General features: G+C 40.8%; 1 protein-coding gene across 4 annotated transcripts; it reads right to left on the minus strand.

Moving 5' to 3' along the window:
- Positions 1 to 1,150: 1,150 nt before the first annotated feature.
- CNBP (CCHC-type zinc finger nucleic acid binding protein) lies at positions 1,151 to 13,661 on the minus strand. 4 transcript variants are annotated; one of them, XM_059161890.1, is made up of 5 exons: positions 13,502 to 13,661; positions 4,015 to 4,131; positions 3,804 to 3,896; positions 3,421 to 3,619; positions 1,151 to 2,247 (listed from the first exon to the last, which is right to left on the minus strand). In XM_059161890.1, the coding sequence occupies exons 2-5, from the start codon at positions 4,115 to 4,117 to the stop codon at positions 2,130 to 2,132; spliced, it is 513 nt and encodes a 170-aa protein (XP_059017873.1). In that variant the 5' UTR covers positions 4,118 to 4,131; positions 13,502 to 13,661; the 3' UTR covers positions 1,151 to 2,129. The 4 variants fall into 4 exon arrangements, with proteins under 4 accessions (XP_059017873.1, XP_059017872.1, XP_059017871.1 ...); XM_059161889.1 differs by having other exon boundaries at positions 3,421 to 3,622; XM_059161888.1 differs by having other exon boundaries at positions 3,994 to 4,131.
- Positions 13,662 to 14,051: the final 390 nt, after the last annotated feature.

Raw genomic sequence — 14,051 nt, forward strand, 5'->3', positions numbered from 1 at the left:
TACTTGCTCAGTCAAGATCAATGCAACTAAATGCAACCTTATGAAAGAACACTTATGTGGCCTGTGAATAGGCCCTCAGTTATGCGTATCAAAGGGCTTTAAACAAAAGGCTCCTTCCTAGGTACTACAAATGCAGGACAAAGAGCAGTTGTGTGAAGCAAAAACGGTTCTAAATATCTCACTGCTAGGTTTTCCAACTTGAGGCTGGAAAACCTCAGGGGGAAAATAACCCCATGCATACCACCCCCTAAACCTGAATCTACATTTAACAATATTGCCTTTGAAAACAGGTCTTCCTTTATGCTATCTTTTCCTTGCAACAAAAACAAAAATTATCAAGACATTTAACATGTCTAGTTAACATCTGATATATATCATTTGCTCAATACAAATATCAAAGGAGAAAGAAACTTGTTAGCTTGTAGTCATGAGTGAAAGGACCTACATACCAGGGCTTCACACTTTTTTACTTTGCCTCCTTTTGACTATTAATGAGACCAAGTAGAAATTGGCACAGCACAGCTTAGACACCAACATCTTAACCTTGCAATGGTATAGATAAAAAAAAAAAATGGACTACCTGGGGAAAACAATATATATCCAATGTGAAGAACCACATGGCAGTATGAAGGGGAAAGAATTAACTAAGTCGGGAAAGCATAAATCACTAACTACAGTTAGTTTAGCTGGGGGTGTGGGGTACCAAAAAAAGAGGACATAGTGTGGGGGAGGTATACTTGCATAGGTGTAGGTTCCAGACTCTAGGTAGCTGTATTTCTCAAACAAGTTAAGCTTCCACTTATGTATGCTTATATGAGCTTTGAACTCATTTATAAAGTGAGTTTGTTCATTAAACCAAGTAATTTCTAAGGTTTGTCTCAACTCTATAACAATCTTAGAGACAAGAAATGAAAAACATTTCACATCCTTGTGATGCCCAGGAAAAATATCACATGTTAAAACATAACAATGGCATTAAAACTATCAAGAATGAACATAGAGGTAAAGGACAGCACTGTAATGGGTTACAAAGGGAATTTTTTATATCCCCTGCATAACAGGACACCAAAGGATCTATACTTCCTTATAATAGCTGTTTTTCATTATTGAAGACATGACTGGGTTAGAACACAAAGAAAAGTCCAAACTGTCAGCTTTTAGTCCTCCACATTCCCCTCTTTAATATGGCATTTTGCACTATATACATTAATGAAAATTTGAAACAAACAAAAAGAACTTTAGTCAAACTCCCCTTCCTCCTCCAGCTTTATTGGATAGTTTAAAATTACATTTCTATTTTCTAGGACTTCAGTTGCTTTTTCCATCTGACTTTTTAAAAACTGATTACAGCAAATGAAACACAGTTGTCTAAGTGATATAGTATACAAAAATAACATCTTGATTTCTGTGAAAATGCATTTCTCTGCAATTCCTGAATAACTCCAAATTATGCTAACTCTGAGCATAGATGTTTACTCTGGGTTTTAGATTTAGTCTTTGAAAAAATGTGTTCTAAACCTTTGCCATCACCTTATGTATATCCAGCATCAACGCTGTGATGAAGTTGTTCCTGTTTAGGCCTTTATCCCGATTTTTCTCGCACAGCCATTAACACACGTTTGTCTTTTTATTTTGTTTACTCCCACTCAACTGTATGTTCTATGTAGGGCCTGATACAGATGTTACTTGATGTTATTTAATAGCTACTGAGGTCAGACAATCCAAGGCCATCATTATGCTAAAATTAAAGTTATTTATGGAAGCTCATAAATACTTCCAGAATTGGTTTTACCTCCTACATGGGAACATATCCAAGAAACCCAGAACGGGCTTACTGGTCTGACTCAACTCTTCCCATTCCTCAATCCCTATTCACCAGTGGCGCGGAAAGGGGGTTCTTTAACAAAGCATTATACATAACACCTCTACCAAACTAAACATAAACTTTTTTTTTTGTAGTTAAATGCAGAAAGTCGATTTTTTTCCACCCCTTTCCTCCTTTTACACGGCAAGTAAAGCTCACTGGCCTGGGAGTAGCCTCTATCCGCCAACCTTTGGCCAGTGAAGAGGATTCAGAGAAAATAATACAACCATCAATCAGAAAAAGGAGGGGCGACAAAGGAAAATAATTAAGCTGTGGCTTCAATTGTGCATTCCCGTGCAAGGTGCCCTGACTCGCCACAGCGGTAACAGTTGACTTCACTTGTCTTGCTGCAGTTGATGGCTACGTGACCAGTTTCACCACACCTTAAAAAAAAGAGAGAGAGTTTTCACAATGTACTCCGAAAATGCAAAACTGTACTGGAGCAATAGTAACTGAGGAACAAAAAGCATAGCAATGAAGCAATGCATTTTTTTCCCTCAAGAGTCTCATTAACCCCTAAATTAAGAGCAGAAACAGGAATTAAGTAACAAAGCACTCAATTATGCAGCCAAATAAAATTAGAATTTTCACCGTTAACAGATCCACCAAAAACAGGGACACCTGGATGGCTCAACTGGTTAACCAACTGACTTTTAATTTCAGCCCAGGTCATGAGCTCATAGTCATGATATCGAGCCCTAAGCCCCATTCTGTGCTGGGCATGGAACCTGCTTGGGATTCTCTCTCCCTCCAAAATGCTAAAATCAATGACATTGGCTAAGATGTACCTTCTTCTTAAGTTGTATTTAAGTAATCTCTAAACCCAGGTAGGACTCAAAATCATGTCCCCAAGATCAAGAGTTGCACTCTCCTCTGAATGAGCCAGCCAGGTACCCCAAGATGTACCTTTATACAAATTAATCTCTAAGACTTCACTGGTAGATACTTACCAAAACTTTCCAAGTTTTATACCTTAAATATGTACATTTTATTGTATGTTTTATCCACAAAGATTTCTGGTTATAGGACAGAGTATTTGTATATGGGAATTAACAGTTTTCTACAATGCCTCTGAAAACTCCAAATTACAGCATAAGAGTTCTTATTTTTAAATCGTTAAAAGTGGGGCGCCTGGGTGGCTCAGTGGGTTAAGCCGCTGCCTTCGGCTCAGGTCATGATCTCAGGGTCCTGGGATCGAGTCCCGCATCGGGCTCTCTGCGCAGCAGGGAGCCTGCTTCCCTCTCTCTCTCTCTGCCTGCCTCTCCAATTACTTGTGATTTCTCTCTGTCAAATAAATAAATAAAATCTTTAAAAAAAAAAAATCGTTAAAAGTTCCAAAGTTGTATAAGTTGTCCAGCTGCCATAAGCCACAAGCCTTGATGGCAGAACAGTGACTCATGTACAGACAGGCTGCTGGTTACATATGCTGAAAATTATCATCATCTGGTCACAGCCAACTTTCAGTAAATGGTCCCCAAGTCCCTTCCATTTTATACGTAACTCACTTCTAAAATAATCTCTGCCACAAGGCTTCCTCTAGCAACACTCTAACTTACCTATAGCACTTCACTTTGGTGCAGTCTTTCTGAATGTGTCCAAATTCTCCACAAGAATAGCACTTCTGCTCATCCGCATGGTCACAGTCACGAGCCAGATGGCCTGGTTTGCCACAGTTGTAGCAGCATTGCTCTCGCTCTCTCTTGGGCTCCTTGCAGTCCTTGGCAATGTGGCCACCTCTACCGCAGTTATAGCAGGCTTCAACAATAAGGAAAAGAAGCAGACCAAGACTATAAAACCTTTACAAAACATTGCTTTGTTTTAAGCCATACAATACAAAACCTCAAAAGTATTAAGTCTTTCCCAATGCTATGTGCAGCAGTAGTACATGCTCACCTTTCCAAATTCTACAAGAGTATGAAAAGAAGTGTTAAATACTTACCATCCTCTTGAAGATCACAATCCTTGGCAAGATGACCAGACTCACCACAGCGATAACAGATGTCTGGAAGAGATGAGGAAACAAACTGGAAACCTATTTTGGGCAAAAACAAAAGAATTTGGCTAATTAGGCCAGTCTTGATACTAATAAACACTGAAGTGCTTCAAAATTTTTTATTCGACAAAAATACCTCTATCCGAGGTAAAACCACCTCTGCCACGGCTTCTCATTCCACGACCACGGCCTCCACCAGTAGGGCATTCCCGGGCCCAATGGCCAGATCGTCCACACTTGAAACACTCATTGCTGCTCATGGCTGCAGTTAGATCTTCGAAATATTAAAAATGACATTGTTAAATTACTTGAAATTACTTTTAGCTTTTACTGCCCTTTTAGTGTATTTTTGGATAATTATTCTGAAGGAAGCCAGCATATATACTGGTTAGAAAAAGGGTCACACAACTATGTACTTAGGCATCATATGCCTATTAAGAAATATAGTAAAACTGAAAAAATGTAAAACGTTTTGATATAATTTGATTTTTAAAACCATTAAATTATGAATATGTAGACTAATACAAATGTTATTCAGTTATTAATGGGGTGATAGAATGCACATCCATATAAGAAATAATAGTATCTCCTTCCAGGTCTAATTTAATGACCACATTTTCATGGTTACAAGCCAGTCAACTTTATTTTGAGCAACTGGTTATTTAATGGTCATAAAATCGGAATAGCTCAAAACAACAGAACCACAGTATGTACTTTTGAGAGTGAGGGGTAGCTAAAGAGAAACTTTCTAACTTTAGCATCTAACAGTGCCTGGTTAACCACAGCACTTGTCTGCAGACTCTTTACAGCAGACATGTTAAAAGAAATGCAGGATATAAATTTTCTCTAGAAGATACAATATGTTAAAAATATTAGAAAAACAACAAAAGGGTACACCAAAGTATCAAAACCATCTAAAGCCCAGGACCTTTTTTTTTTTCTTTTATTCTCTTCTTTCCCAATTTTCCTGTAGTTTTACATTTCAAACAAGGCTATCTGGAATGTCACAACGGATTCCTTTATTGGGTATTATTTACAAGGGGGCCAAAACTCCCACTAAAGCAAATGAATTTTATACTACTTATGTAACAATCTAAAAATAAACAGGAACTATTCCTAGAATAGAATGGAACTCCTAGGAAAGTGGTTTTTAAAAAACAAATTAGCTCAGAATAATGCAGCATAGTAACTTCCACATCTCAGTATCTTTACCCTATTCCCAGTGTCAACCCATGGTACACCAAGTTTTTAAACTACCCTCTCAAAGATAAGCACCATGATCTAGCAAAACAACTAAGACTGACTAGAGAGTGTAATTATCCAAGTCAACCACAGTACCAAAATTCAAGTGACAGTGAAATGCTAAAGTCCCCCCTCCCCACCACCCTTTCAGTAACCAGTTCATTGCTAAGTTATAGAGAATCCACTAACTAAAAATTAAGCTAAGTTCAGTTTCAGACGTTTCCATTGTCAAATATTCAAAAGAACTCAATACTTACCCCAAGTATCTACAATCAGATTCAGGGTAAGTTTTCAAAGGGATCTTTTTATCAATTCCTGCTACTTGGCATATAAACACATTACCAAAAATGGGCTGGGGGGGGGGGGGGAAGGACAGGCAGGGACCAGCATGGGATACTTAAGAGTTAGTGGTTTCAGGGGTACTGAGTGGCTCAGTTAGGTGTCCAACTTGTGATTTAAAATGACTCAGGTCATGATCTCATAGGCAGATCAGCAGAGAATCTGCTTAAGATTCTCTCTCCCTCCCCACCCTTCAAATAAAATCTTAAAAAAAAAAAAAAAAAAAAAAAAAAAAAAGGTTAGTGGTTTCAGGATACATAAAGCACATTTCTAGTCAGAAGAAAGCAGCCAGGGGCACCTGGGTGGCTCAGTGAGTTAAAGCCTCTGGCTTCGGCTCAGGTTATGATCCCAGGATCCTGGGATCAAGCCCCACATCGGGCTCTCTGCTCAGTAGGGAGCCTGCTTCCCTTCCTCTCTCTGCCTGCCTCTCTGCCTAATGTGATCTCTGTCAAATAAATACATAAAATCTTAAAAAAAAAAAAAAGGAAGAAAACAGCCAATAAAGATTAAAAATGTGTTTTTGCAAAGCATGAGATTACTTTTTTTTTTTTTTTTTTTTACTAGTATTTGCCTTTTAAGTCATATAAAGTACTGGTTACCACCAAAAAGAAGAGTTAGGATAAAAAATAATAAAAAATAAAAAGATCACAGAAAAGAGCTGCTTATGGTACCTTGTACCCTCCTTTTCATTTTGCATCTTCTCCAGTTTATTATAGCCAGACCAATTTAAGCACATTTAACTACTGCTGTCAATGAATTCTTTGCACAGAAATGATCACTTCCTTTTATAAGGTAATACAGGCAATCTGACAAGTCCTGAGTATTTTATCATTTAATATTTAAACAAGAGGGGCTCCTGGCTGGCTCAGTCAGTTCAGTGTCCAACTCTTGATTCTGGCTCAGGTCATGACCTCAGGGTTGTGAGGTCAAGCCCTGTGTCAGACTCCTCCTACAGCAGGGAATCTGCTGGAGGTTCTCTCCCCTGCCCCCCCACACTCACTCTCTAAACGAATCATAAATATTATATATGTATAGGGCTCCTGGTTGGCTCAGTCAGTTAAGTGTCCGCTTAGGCTCAGGTATGATCTCTGGGTCTTGGGATCAAGCGCTGCTGGTCTGCAGGGAGTCTGCTTCTCCCTCTCCCACTTGTTCACGCTCTAATAAGATCTTTTTTTTTTTTTAAGATTTTATTTATTTATTTGACAGAGAGAGATCACAAGTAGGCAGAGAGAGAGCGAGAAGAAGCAGCAGGCAAGCAGGCTCCTGGCGGAGCAGAGAGCCAGATGCAGAGCTTGATCCCAGGTCCATGGGATCATGACCTGAGCCAAAGGCAGAGGCTTTAACCCACTGAGCCACCCAGGCACCCCTCTAATAAGATCTTTTAAAAAATTACATTTACTAATATATATGTAAACAAGATTAACTTATCTTTTAAAAAATATCATAATCATATTCAATACACATTTCTTTTTTTTAAGATTTTATTTATTTATTTGTCAGAGAGAGAGAGAGAGAGCAAGCGAGAGCAAGCACAGGCAGACAGAGTGGAAGGCAGAGTCAGAGGGAGAAGCAGGCTCCCTGCGGAGCAAGGAGCCTGATGTGGGACTCAATCCCAGGATGCTGGGATCATAACCTGAGCTGAAGGCAGCTGCTTAACCAACTGAGCCACCCAGGCGTCCCTTAATACATATTTCTAAAGCTACTTTCAATCACCCCTTTAGACTGATGCTTTAAAAGAACACTTTATTCTATAATAAACTACAAAAGAAATATGTTACAATGAATCATCATGTATATAAAGTAGGTTTACTTTCAGCATAGAAATAGGAGTTTAAAAAACCACTCAAGAACTGATTTCTCTGGGTGCCTGGGTGGCTCAGTGAAGCACCTACCCTTCTACCCTTCAGCTTGGGTCATGATCCCAGGGTCCTGAGATGGAGCTCCCATCTGGCTCCTTACTCAGGGAGCCTGCTTCTCCCTCTCTGTCAAATAAATAAGTAAAAAGAAGATACCACACCCCCCCAAATTGATTCATCTATGTGTACAGTTTTTCATGAATTGTTTCTCCATTTTGTCTTATCTCAATGCACAGGAACCAGATCCAAAATGAACAGGAAGAAAAAGAAATCACAGGAAAAGTACTTCTGGAAAGAAGACAATTAGTTAAAATAACATTTAAAGATTAAACACTACACTCTACTTCTTCTCCTCACCCTAATTCCTAATTGAAATTTGGTTAAAGTATAATCATTTCTATATGAACCACAAATTATTTAGGGAAAGCAGTATTTCTCCATTTAGACAGTAATTAACAACTCTACTAAAGAGATAGGCAACTTTATACACTTTAACTAGTTTTAGATATTTGCTTTGCCATCAACAAATTTTAGTCTCACATAATTTTGTTTACTGGAATAAATCCAGGTCAAAAAACAAAACAAAACAAAAAATGAAGTCTTAAAGGGAAAGAAACATTTCATTAACATCCCAAAGACCCATCATCAGTAGGCCATATGCTTTCTCAAAGTTCTTCCCAGTGGGCTTAGGTAATGTATTTGCAATCTGCCTTCTCCCCCTTTGGTCAAACCAATCACAGTCAATTAGCTGTTCTACATTTTCACTTAGTCTCCTGTGATAGATCTGTCTCATCAGTAACATTAAACCAACTGATTCCCACTATGTTTTAGAGACCAATCATTTATCCTAGAAGAAGGTCCCCTTACTAATATTCATCTTATATGCAAAATGTAGTTAATTAAAAGGTCTTTATAGAGAATTATATGCTATTCCCTATGAAAAGAGGCAGTAAGGTAAGACCGTCAAGAATTATAGTTCTGTGATTCTCACTGCCTATGACTACTCCTGGCTGGAATTTTGCTGTACTGTGCTGCCGCTGCCCTCTCCACCTGTCACAACCTTTTCCAACCTTCAATGGCCAACTCAAATGCCAACTCTTATAAAAGAATCTGACCACATCTCCTAGACTGGAACTCTCTTTCCTATTAAAGCTGACAGTACTTTATTGGTATCTGTCTGATGACACTACTATATTGACTTTTATCATATTCCTGAGGGCAGAGAACAAGTAATTCACCTTTCAATCACAACACCCCATACAATTATCCTTTTAGTAGAAGTTACACTCAGTACTTTAACTGCTTCCGGGAAGGGGACAATTAATAATCATTTGCCAAATGAAACAAACTGTTTCTTGTACAGAGTCAACCCAATCTAACCAAGTACTAACACCTAAATTCTTGCTATCACAAGAGTTACTGCACCATTAATTTAAAGTAACAATGTAGGAGCACCTGCGTGGCTCAGTCAGTTGGGCATCTGCCTTCAGCTCATGATCCCAGGGTCATGGGATAGATCTGCAAGTTGGGCTCCCTGCTCAGTGGGAAGTCTGCTGCTTCCTCTCCCTCTGCCCTTCCTGCCCGTTTGTGTGCTGTGTCATAAAATCTTAAAAAAAGTAAAAAAAAGGTTATGTATTTTTTTTTAAGATTTTATTTATTTATTTGACAGATCACAATTAGGCAGTGTCAGGCAGAGAGAGAGAGGAGGAAGCAGGCTCCCCGCTGAGCTGAGAGCCCGATGTGGGACTCGATCCAAGGATCCCGGGATCATGACCTGAGCCGAAGGCAGAGGCTTTAACCCACTGAGCCACCCAGGCGTCCCAAGGTTATGTATTTTTAAATTATGTTCTCAATGAGGATGTACTATCACTCTCAAAAAATGTTTATTTCGGATTATCTAATAAAATTCTATTACTCCAGGAATTCACAATCTACTAGACCTCTAGTATTTTATGGAATGCTACAAGACATATCTACTAATAAAGATAAAAGACAAAATGCTGTATTTTCACTGTTGCCAGGCAGAAGGAGAGCATGTATTTCCTTCTTTTTGCTGCTAAAAATCATTGCTTGTATCTACAGCAACTATCACTGTCACACAGTAAAGATCTGGAAACTCTTTTAACAGGTAAGCCTGGGTAACACCTGCTGTGTTACCTCAGACAATTTAAAGTCTGTCCTTTTCAGGAAAAAAAATGATAAAACTGATCTGTAATAAGGATTGTTACCAGGGATCTTGTCCTTAACAGGTGTCCAACTTAAAAACTTTATGGGTTTATGTCCCCCGTTTAGTCTTTCTACTCTTCCCTCAATTAAGTTAGACTGCTTACAGGTGGATTAGAACCCAGTGCAATGCCTATAGAGCAGCTTACAACAGGGCACACTCTGCTTATAGTCAAGTTTCCCATCTCGAAGTCTACTTCCTAAATGGAATGAAGACGTAAGAAAAATTGGGTAATAATGCCAAACGACTTTATATTTCCAACAACAGAAACCAGTTATTTAGTTTCCACTTCACATTTTCATGACACAAACCAGCTTAAAGAAATGCAGGAGGGGTGCCTGGGTGGCTCAGTGGTTGAGTGAATGCCTTCTGCTCAGGTCCTGATCCCAGAGTCCTGGGATGGAGTCCTGCATCAGGCTCCCTGCTTGGCAGGGGGCCTGCTTGTCCCTCTCCCACTCCCCTGCTTGTGTTCCTTCTCTCACTGTGTCCCCGTCAAATAAATAAAATTTAAAAATCTTAAAAAGAAAAAAGAAATGCAGGAGAATGTGGCATGCCAGGCAGCAGTAAGACAGTCAAGATACCACTTGAAAAGACCGAAAATCCACTGAGAGACCATATATAATTAAGAGGTCCGACTATTTTACACTCATCTAGGCTTAAATTCTGGAATTGATACGAAAACATTATTGATTATACTAACTTGTCTTTATCAATGTAAGTGTTCCACCATTTCTGATACTAAGTACAAAGCTAGTAAACTACTTAAATCTTAACAGCACACTTTCAAGACTAACAATGTGAATCCCAGTTAAGACCCTAACTCTGGCTATAAATGTATTTAAATAAGTAGTAACGGGCAAGTGGGGGGGGGGCAAGTTTTTTGTGGATCTGGCTCTCTATTGCTTTACATGGTTTTCATAACCTAGCTGTTGTGTATCCACATTTACTGTATCTCCTGTTATTTCCCTTAAGTGTAGGGTTATCCCTGACTCATTCATGCTGCTGACCTAACTATATCCACATCATAGGGGAGCTTTTGCCCCTCTGAAGGTACTCATCATTAGGCTCTAATAAATCAGTTTAGTGTTCCAACATGGTACTGAAACACTTCAGACCCTTAAGATAGATAAACTACAGACAGAAAGGAAGGAAGCAAGTTACGCTGTACACTGCCTGCATTCTGGCCAGAATAAAGGAGACCAGAGTTTAATACTGGGAGTGATTCTGGGTTTTCACCCTGGTTCCTGCCCTGATTACCCCAAAGGGTTTTAATAACTAAATATCTACTATGACTCAAAGGTTAATAAACATATTATCTGTAATCCTTACAACCCTGCAAGTTAAGGTATTCTTGTTCCCATTTTACTGACAAGGAGACTGAAGATCTGAGACTGTGTTAAAACATGTTAATTTGTAATGCCAAAAATCTTCTTTTTAGGTAAACTGAAACTAGAACTCATCAACCTTTTAAAAACCCACTGTCATGTATTAATTTATTCACAGTATACCATCACACAGCTTTCCTGAATTTTAAGCCAAGACAGATTTTCTCAACCTTCTTTGTGGTAGAACTTAAAGAGTGTCACCACAGAACCAAAGACTGGCAACCTGATTTCACCAGTTAACAGCCTCATTTGTAATTATGGAGCCACTCCAGGTGAGCACTATACTACACTTTCATACTACTGCTTAACAGATTCTACCTACTTACAACTTAAATTTTGGTGGCCACAAGCTCTCACTTTATTATTCCAGCAGTTCTTCACAACACAAAAATGATGCACAGCTTACTGAATTCTCACAAGCATGCCCTTACTGCAGCAGCAACTGACACTGCCAGAATAGGAGTTCTATTAAGTCAGACAGTAGGGAAAGAGCATTCTCCACATAGCAGACCAGGATGCCTTGGCATCAGTCTTCTGGCTCTCCACTTACTGTCAGAAGGCTAGGAAGAGGAAAGAAGCCAACAATTTTTAAAAACTCTCTCTCTCGCAAGAGGGGGAAAAAAAACTGCAAAATCTCTCTTGTGGTCAAGTGCTTAGCTAACAGACCATTCCAATTATTCAAACTGTAGTTCTATCGCTTTTAAGCACCAATCCGGTAACTTCTCATATACATACCACATATTTTTATTAGATTTTTTTAAAAAGGCAAAATAATCCAAAGTCATATAACCATTTACAAAACCCATTTATAATATCTTAAAGAAGAGATCCAGTTGTTCAAACGCTAGTGAAATAAATGCCCTTTGGTCTTCCACGGATTTGGCTCAAAATATTTGACAGAAACTCTACATCTGTTTGAAACACATTACCTCCCATCAGTATGAAAACGTGGACCTTTAGGCTGCTAAGACTTACCCAAGTTTTCCAATGTGACACATGCAGATAAGTACACAAACATAAACTGTTAGCTTTAAAAAAAACAAAACAAAAAAACAACCCTGCTGCCAAGAGTTGTGATTTGGAAAAAATTTTAAGTCCTTAATTCAGCCCTTGGGAATCTAATAAATTATTTTTTTTATATTCCAGTACAGAGAGCTCCTTGTAGACAAGAATCAGGCTCAACAAGCTAAACACAGCGTGTACATAGGTACATCGCTTTTGTAGGGATTTGATTAAACCATGATCAGAGTGATCTTTTAAGCACTGAAAATGACAGCTCTGCAGAAGGAAAAAAAAGCCTAAGAGGTAAGAATTTCATCTCATACATCTTTTAAAAGCCCGCAAAATGGTACATGCAATTTATAGTGTTTGGGCAAAAGTAACCAAGTTGCTATCTTAATTTATGGTAACTCCTCCATGCGGAAATTAACTGGTTATATTTCTTTCAAAAATGAGATCCAACAATAGGAAAGAAGGAAACTTTTTTTTTTTAAATTTGTATACTCTGGGGTATGATGAGGATGTAGGATGTAAATTTATCCAGACTCCTGGCTTCTTACCTTCTCTATGGCTCTTTCTGGATAATGACTGAAACACACTATCCCAAGTCACAGAGGACTACTGAGCAGTATTTGCTTTTTCTAAGACCTCCAAGATCAGATGTAGTCACTTCCTTTGGAAGTGCCCTGTGGCTGAGAACATGTGGTTAACATGTGGCAACAAGCATATGCCTTACCCATAATAAAATCAACACTCAAACCCAAATGTGGGCAATTATGTCGTCCTATAATAGGTTTTCACATTTGGAATATCTAGATGGGGACTGGTCCATCAACTTTCACATCTCAATTTCAAATTAAGTTGTATTTGTTTAATCCACGAAATGGTTGGATTTCGTTGATTCACGGAAAGCAAGACCTATCTACCGCTTTTTTGAATTGCAATGTTAAGAGAAGTAACCTAGCATTTGAACCACGATAAAAATTCAAGTATGGAGAGTACGAATTTCGAAGATTCTCGGGCCTTCTGGCGGACTATCCCACCACTCTAAACCCAAGCGCGTCTCCAGTGACCCTTTTCTTAGCCCATCACAACCCTTGGCACATGGCCCGCCAGACCCACTACCCCAGCACATGGCCTGCATAAATACCAAAACCCATCCCCCCCTCCAACCACACCAGGGTCCTTTTCCCACCACACAGCCTCCTTCCAAGAAGTTCCCGCCAAATCGACCCTCCGGCCAGCATTCCGCGACCCTCGAAGTCTCAGGGCCTCAGTCCCAAGGGCGCACGGGCTGGGGCCTCTTTTGCTGTGAGGCTGCGGCCTGGGGTGCGGCCTTGGCTCTGGAAGAGGCCCCGAGGCGCGGCGACCCAGCTTCCCAAGACGGAAGGAAAGGCGGCAGGGACGCCCGACTGCGGCAGGCCGGAAAGCTGAACATGAGGTGGCGGTGGCAGCCGAGTTTCCCGCCTGACGCAGCAGCAGAGCAGGCCAGAGTGCGGCCGCCATCGCCGCCTCACCGCTCCCAACCTCTCCGTCCGCCTCGGCCAGGGCCCGCACCGCGACTTCCCCCCAACCCCAGGCCCCGCTCTAGGCCCTCACCTTCAGCGTCTGAGCGGGCCCGCAGCGGCGGAGACTCGGACGCAGGTCTGTGAAAAGAGGCTCACAAGGTAGCGGCTGTTTATTTTCAGGGTCCTTGCCTGCGCCACACGCGGGTCTGCACACGGCCCCACACACGCCACTGCGCACGGCTCTCCTCCGCCTCGCCCACGCGGCCAATCAGCACGCGGAGCTCCGCCGTCCAATCAGAGCCGCCCCAGAGGAGAGCCGCCCAGCTTGAGCGCGGCGCCGGGCGGGGCGGGCTTCTACCTCTGCGCGCCACGGCCTTTCCCGGCGTGCCCTGCGCGCGGCCTTTCCCGCCCGGAACCCCAGGTCCCGACCTTTCTTGGGCCCTTTCCGCTTATTCCAGGCTCCACCCCACCCGGGGGGAATTTGGGTGTCCAGCGTTGTGATCTCTCGCGGCGCCTGGCGACCAGGGATGCTAGAGGGCGGGTCTCAGTGAAATGGCTGTGATTAGTGTGGGATCAGGGAAAATCCCTATCCCTTTTGGGGCTCAGAAAAAAGGGTCTGCTCGGAGACCTCTGTTTGGGAT

Source organism: Mustela lutreola, chromosome 2 (genome assembly GCF_030435805.1).
Source record: "Mustela lutreola isolate mMusLut2 chromosome 2, mMusLut2.pri, whole genome shotgun sequence".
Taxonomy (NCBI): Eukaryota; Metazoa; Chordata; class Mammalia; order Carnivora; family Mustelidae; genus Mustela; species Mustela lutreola.

Coding starts and splice junctions, on each gene's coding strand:
- CNBP (XM_059161887.1), bottom strand. CDS start 4,117: ATGAGCAGCAATGAGTGTTTCAAGTGTGGACGATCTGGCCATTGGGCC. Junction 3,897..3,993: donor TGGTTTTACCTCGGATAGAG/GTATTTTTGTCG, acceptor TGCCCAAAATAG/GTTTCCAGTTTGTTTCCTCA. Junction 3,623..3,803: donor TTGTGATCTTCAAGAGGATG/GTAAGTATTTAA, acceptor TCCTTATTGTTG/AAGCCTGCTATAACTGCGGT.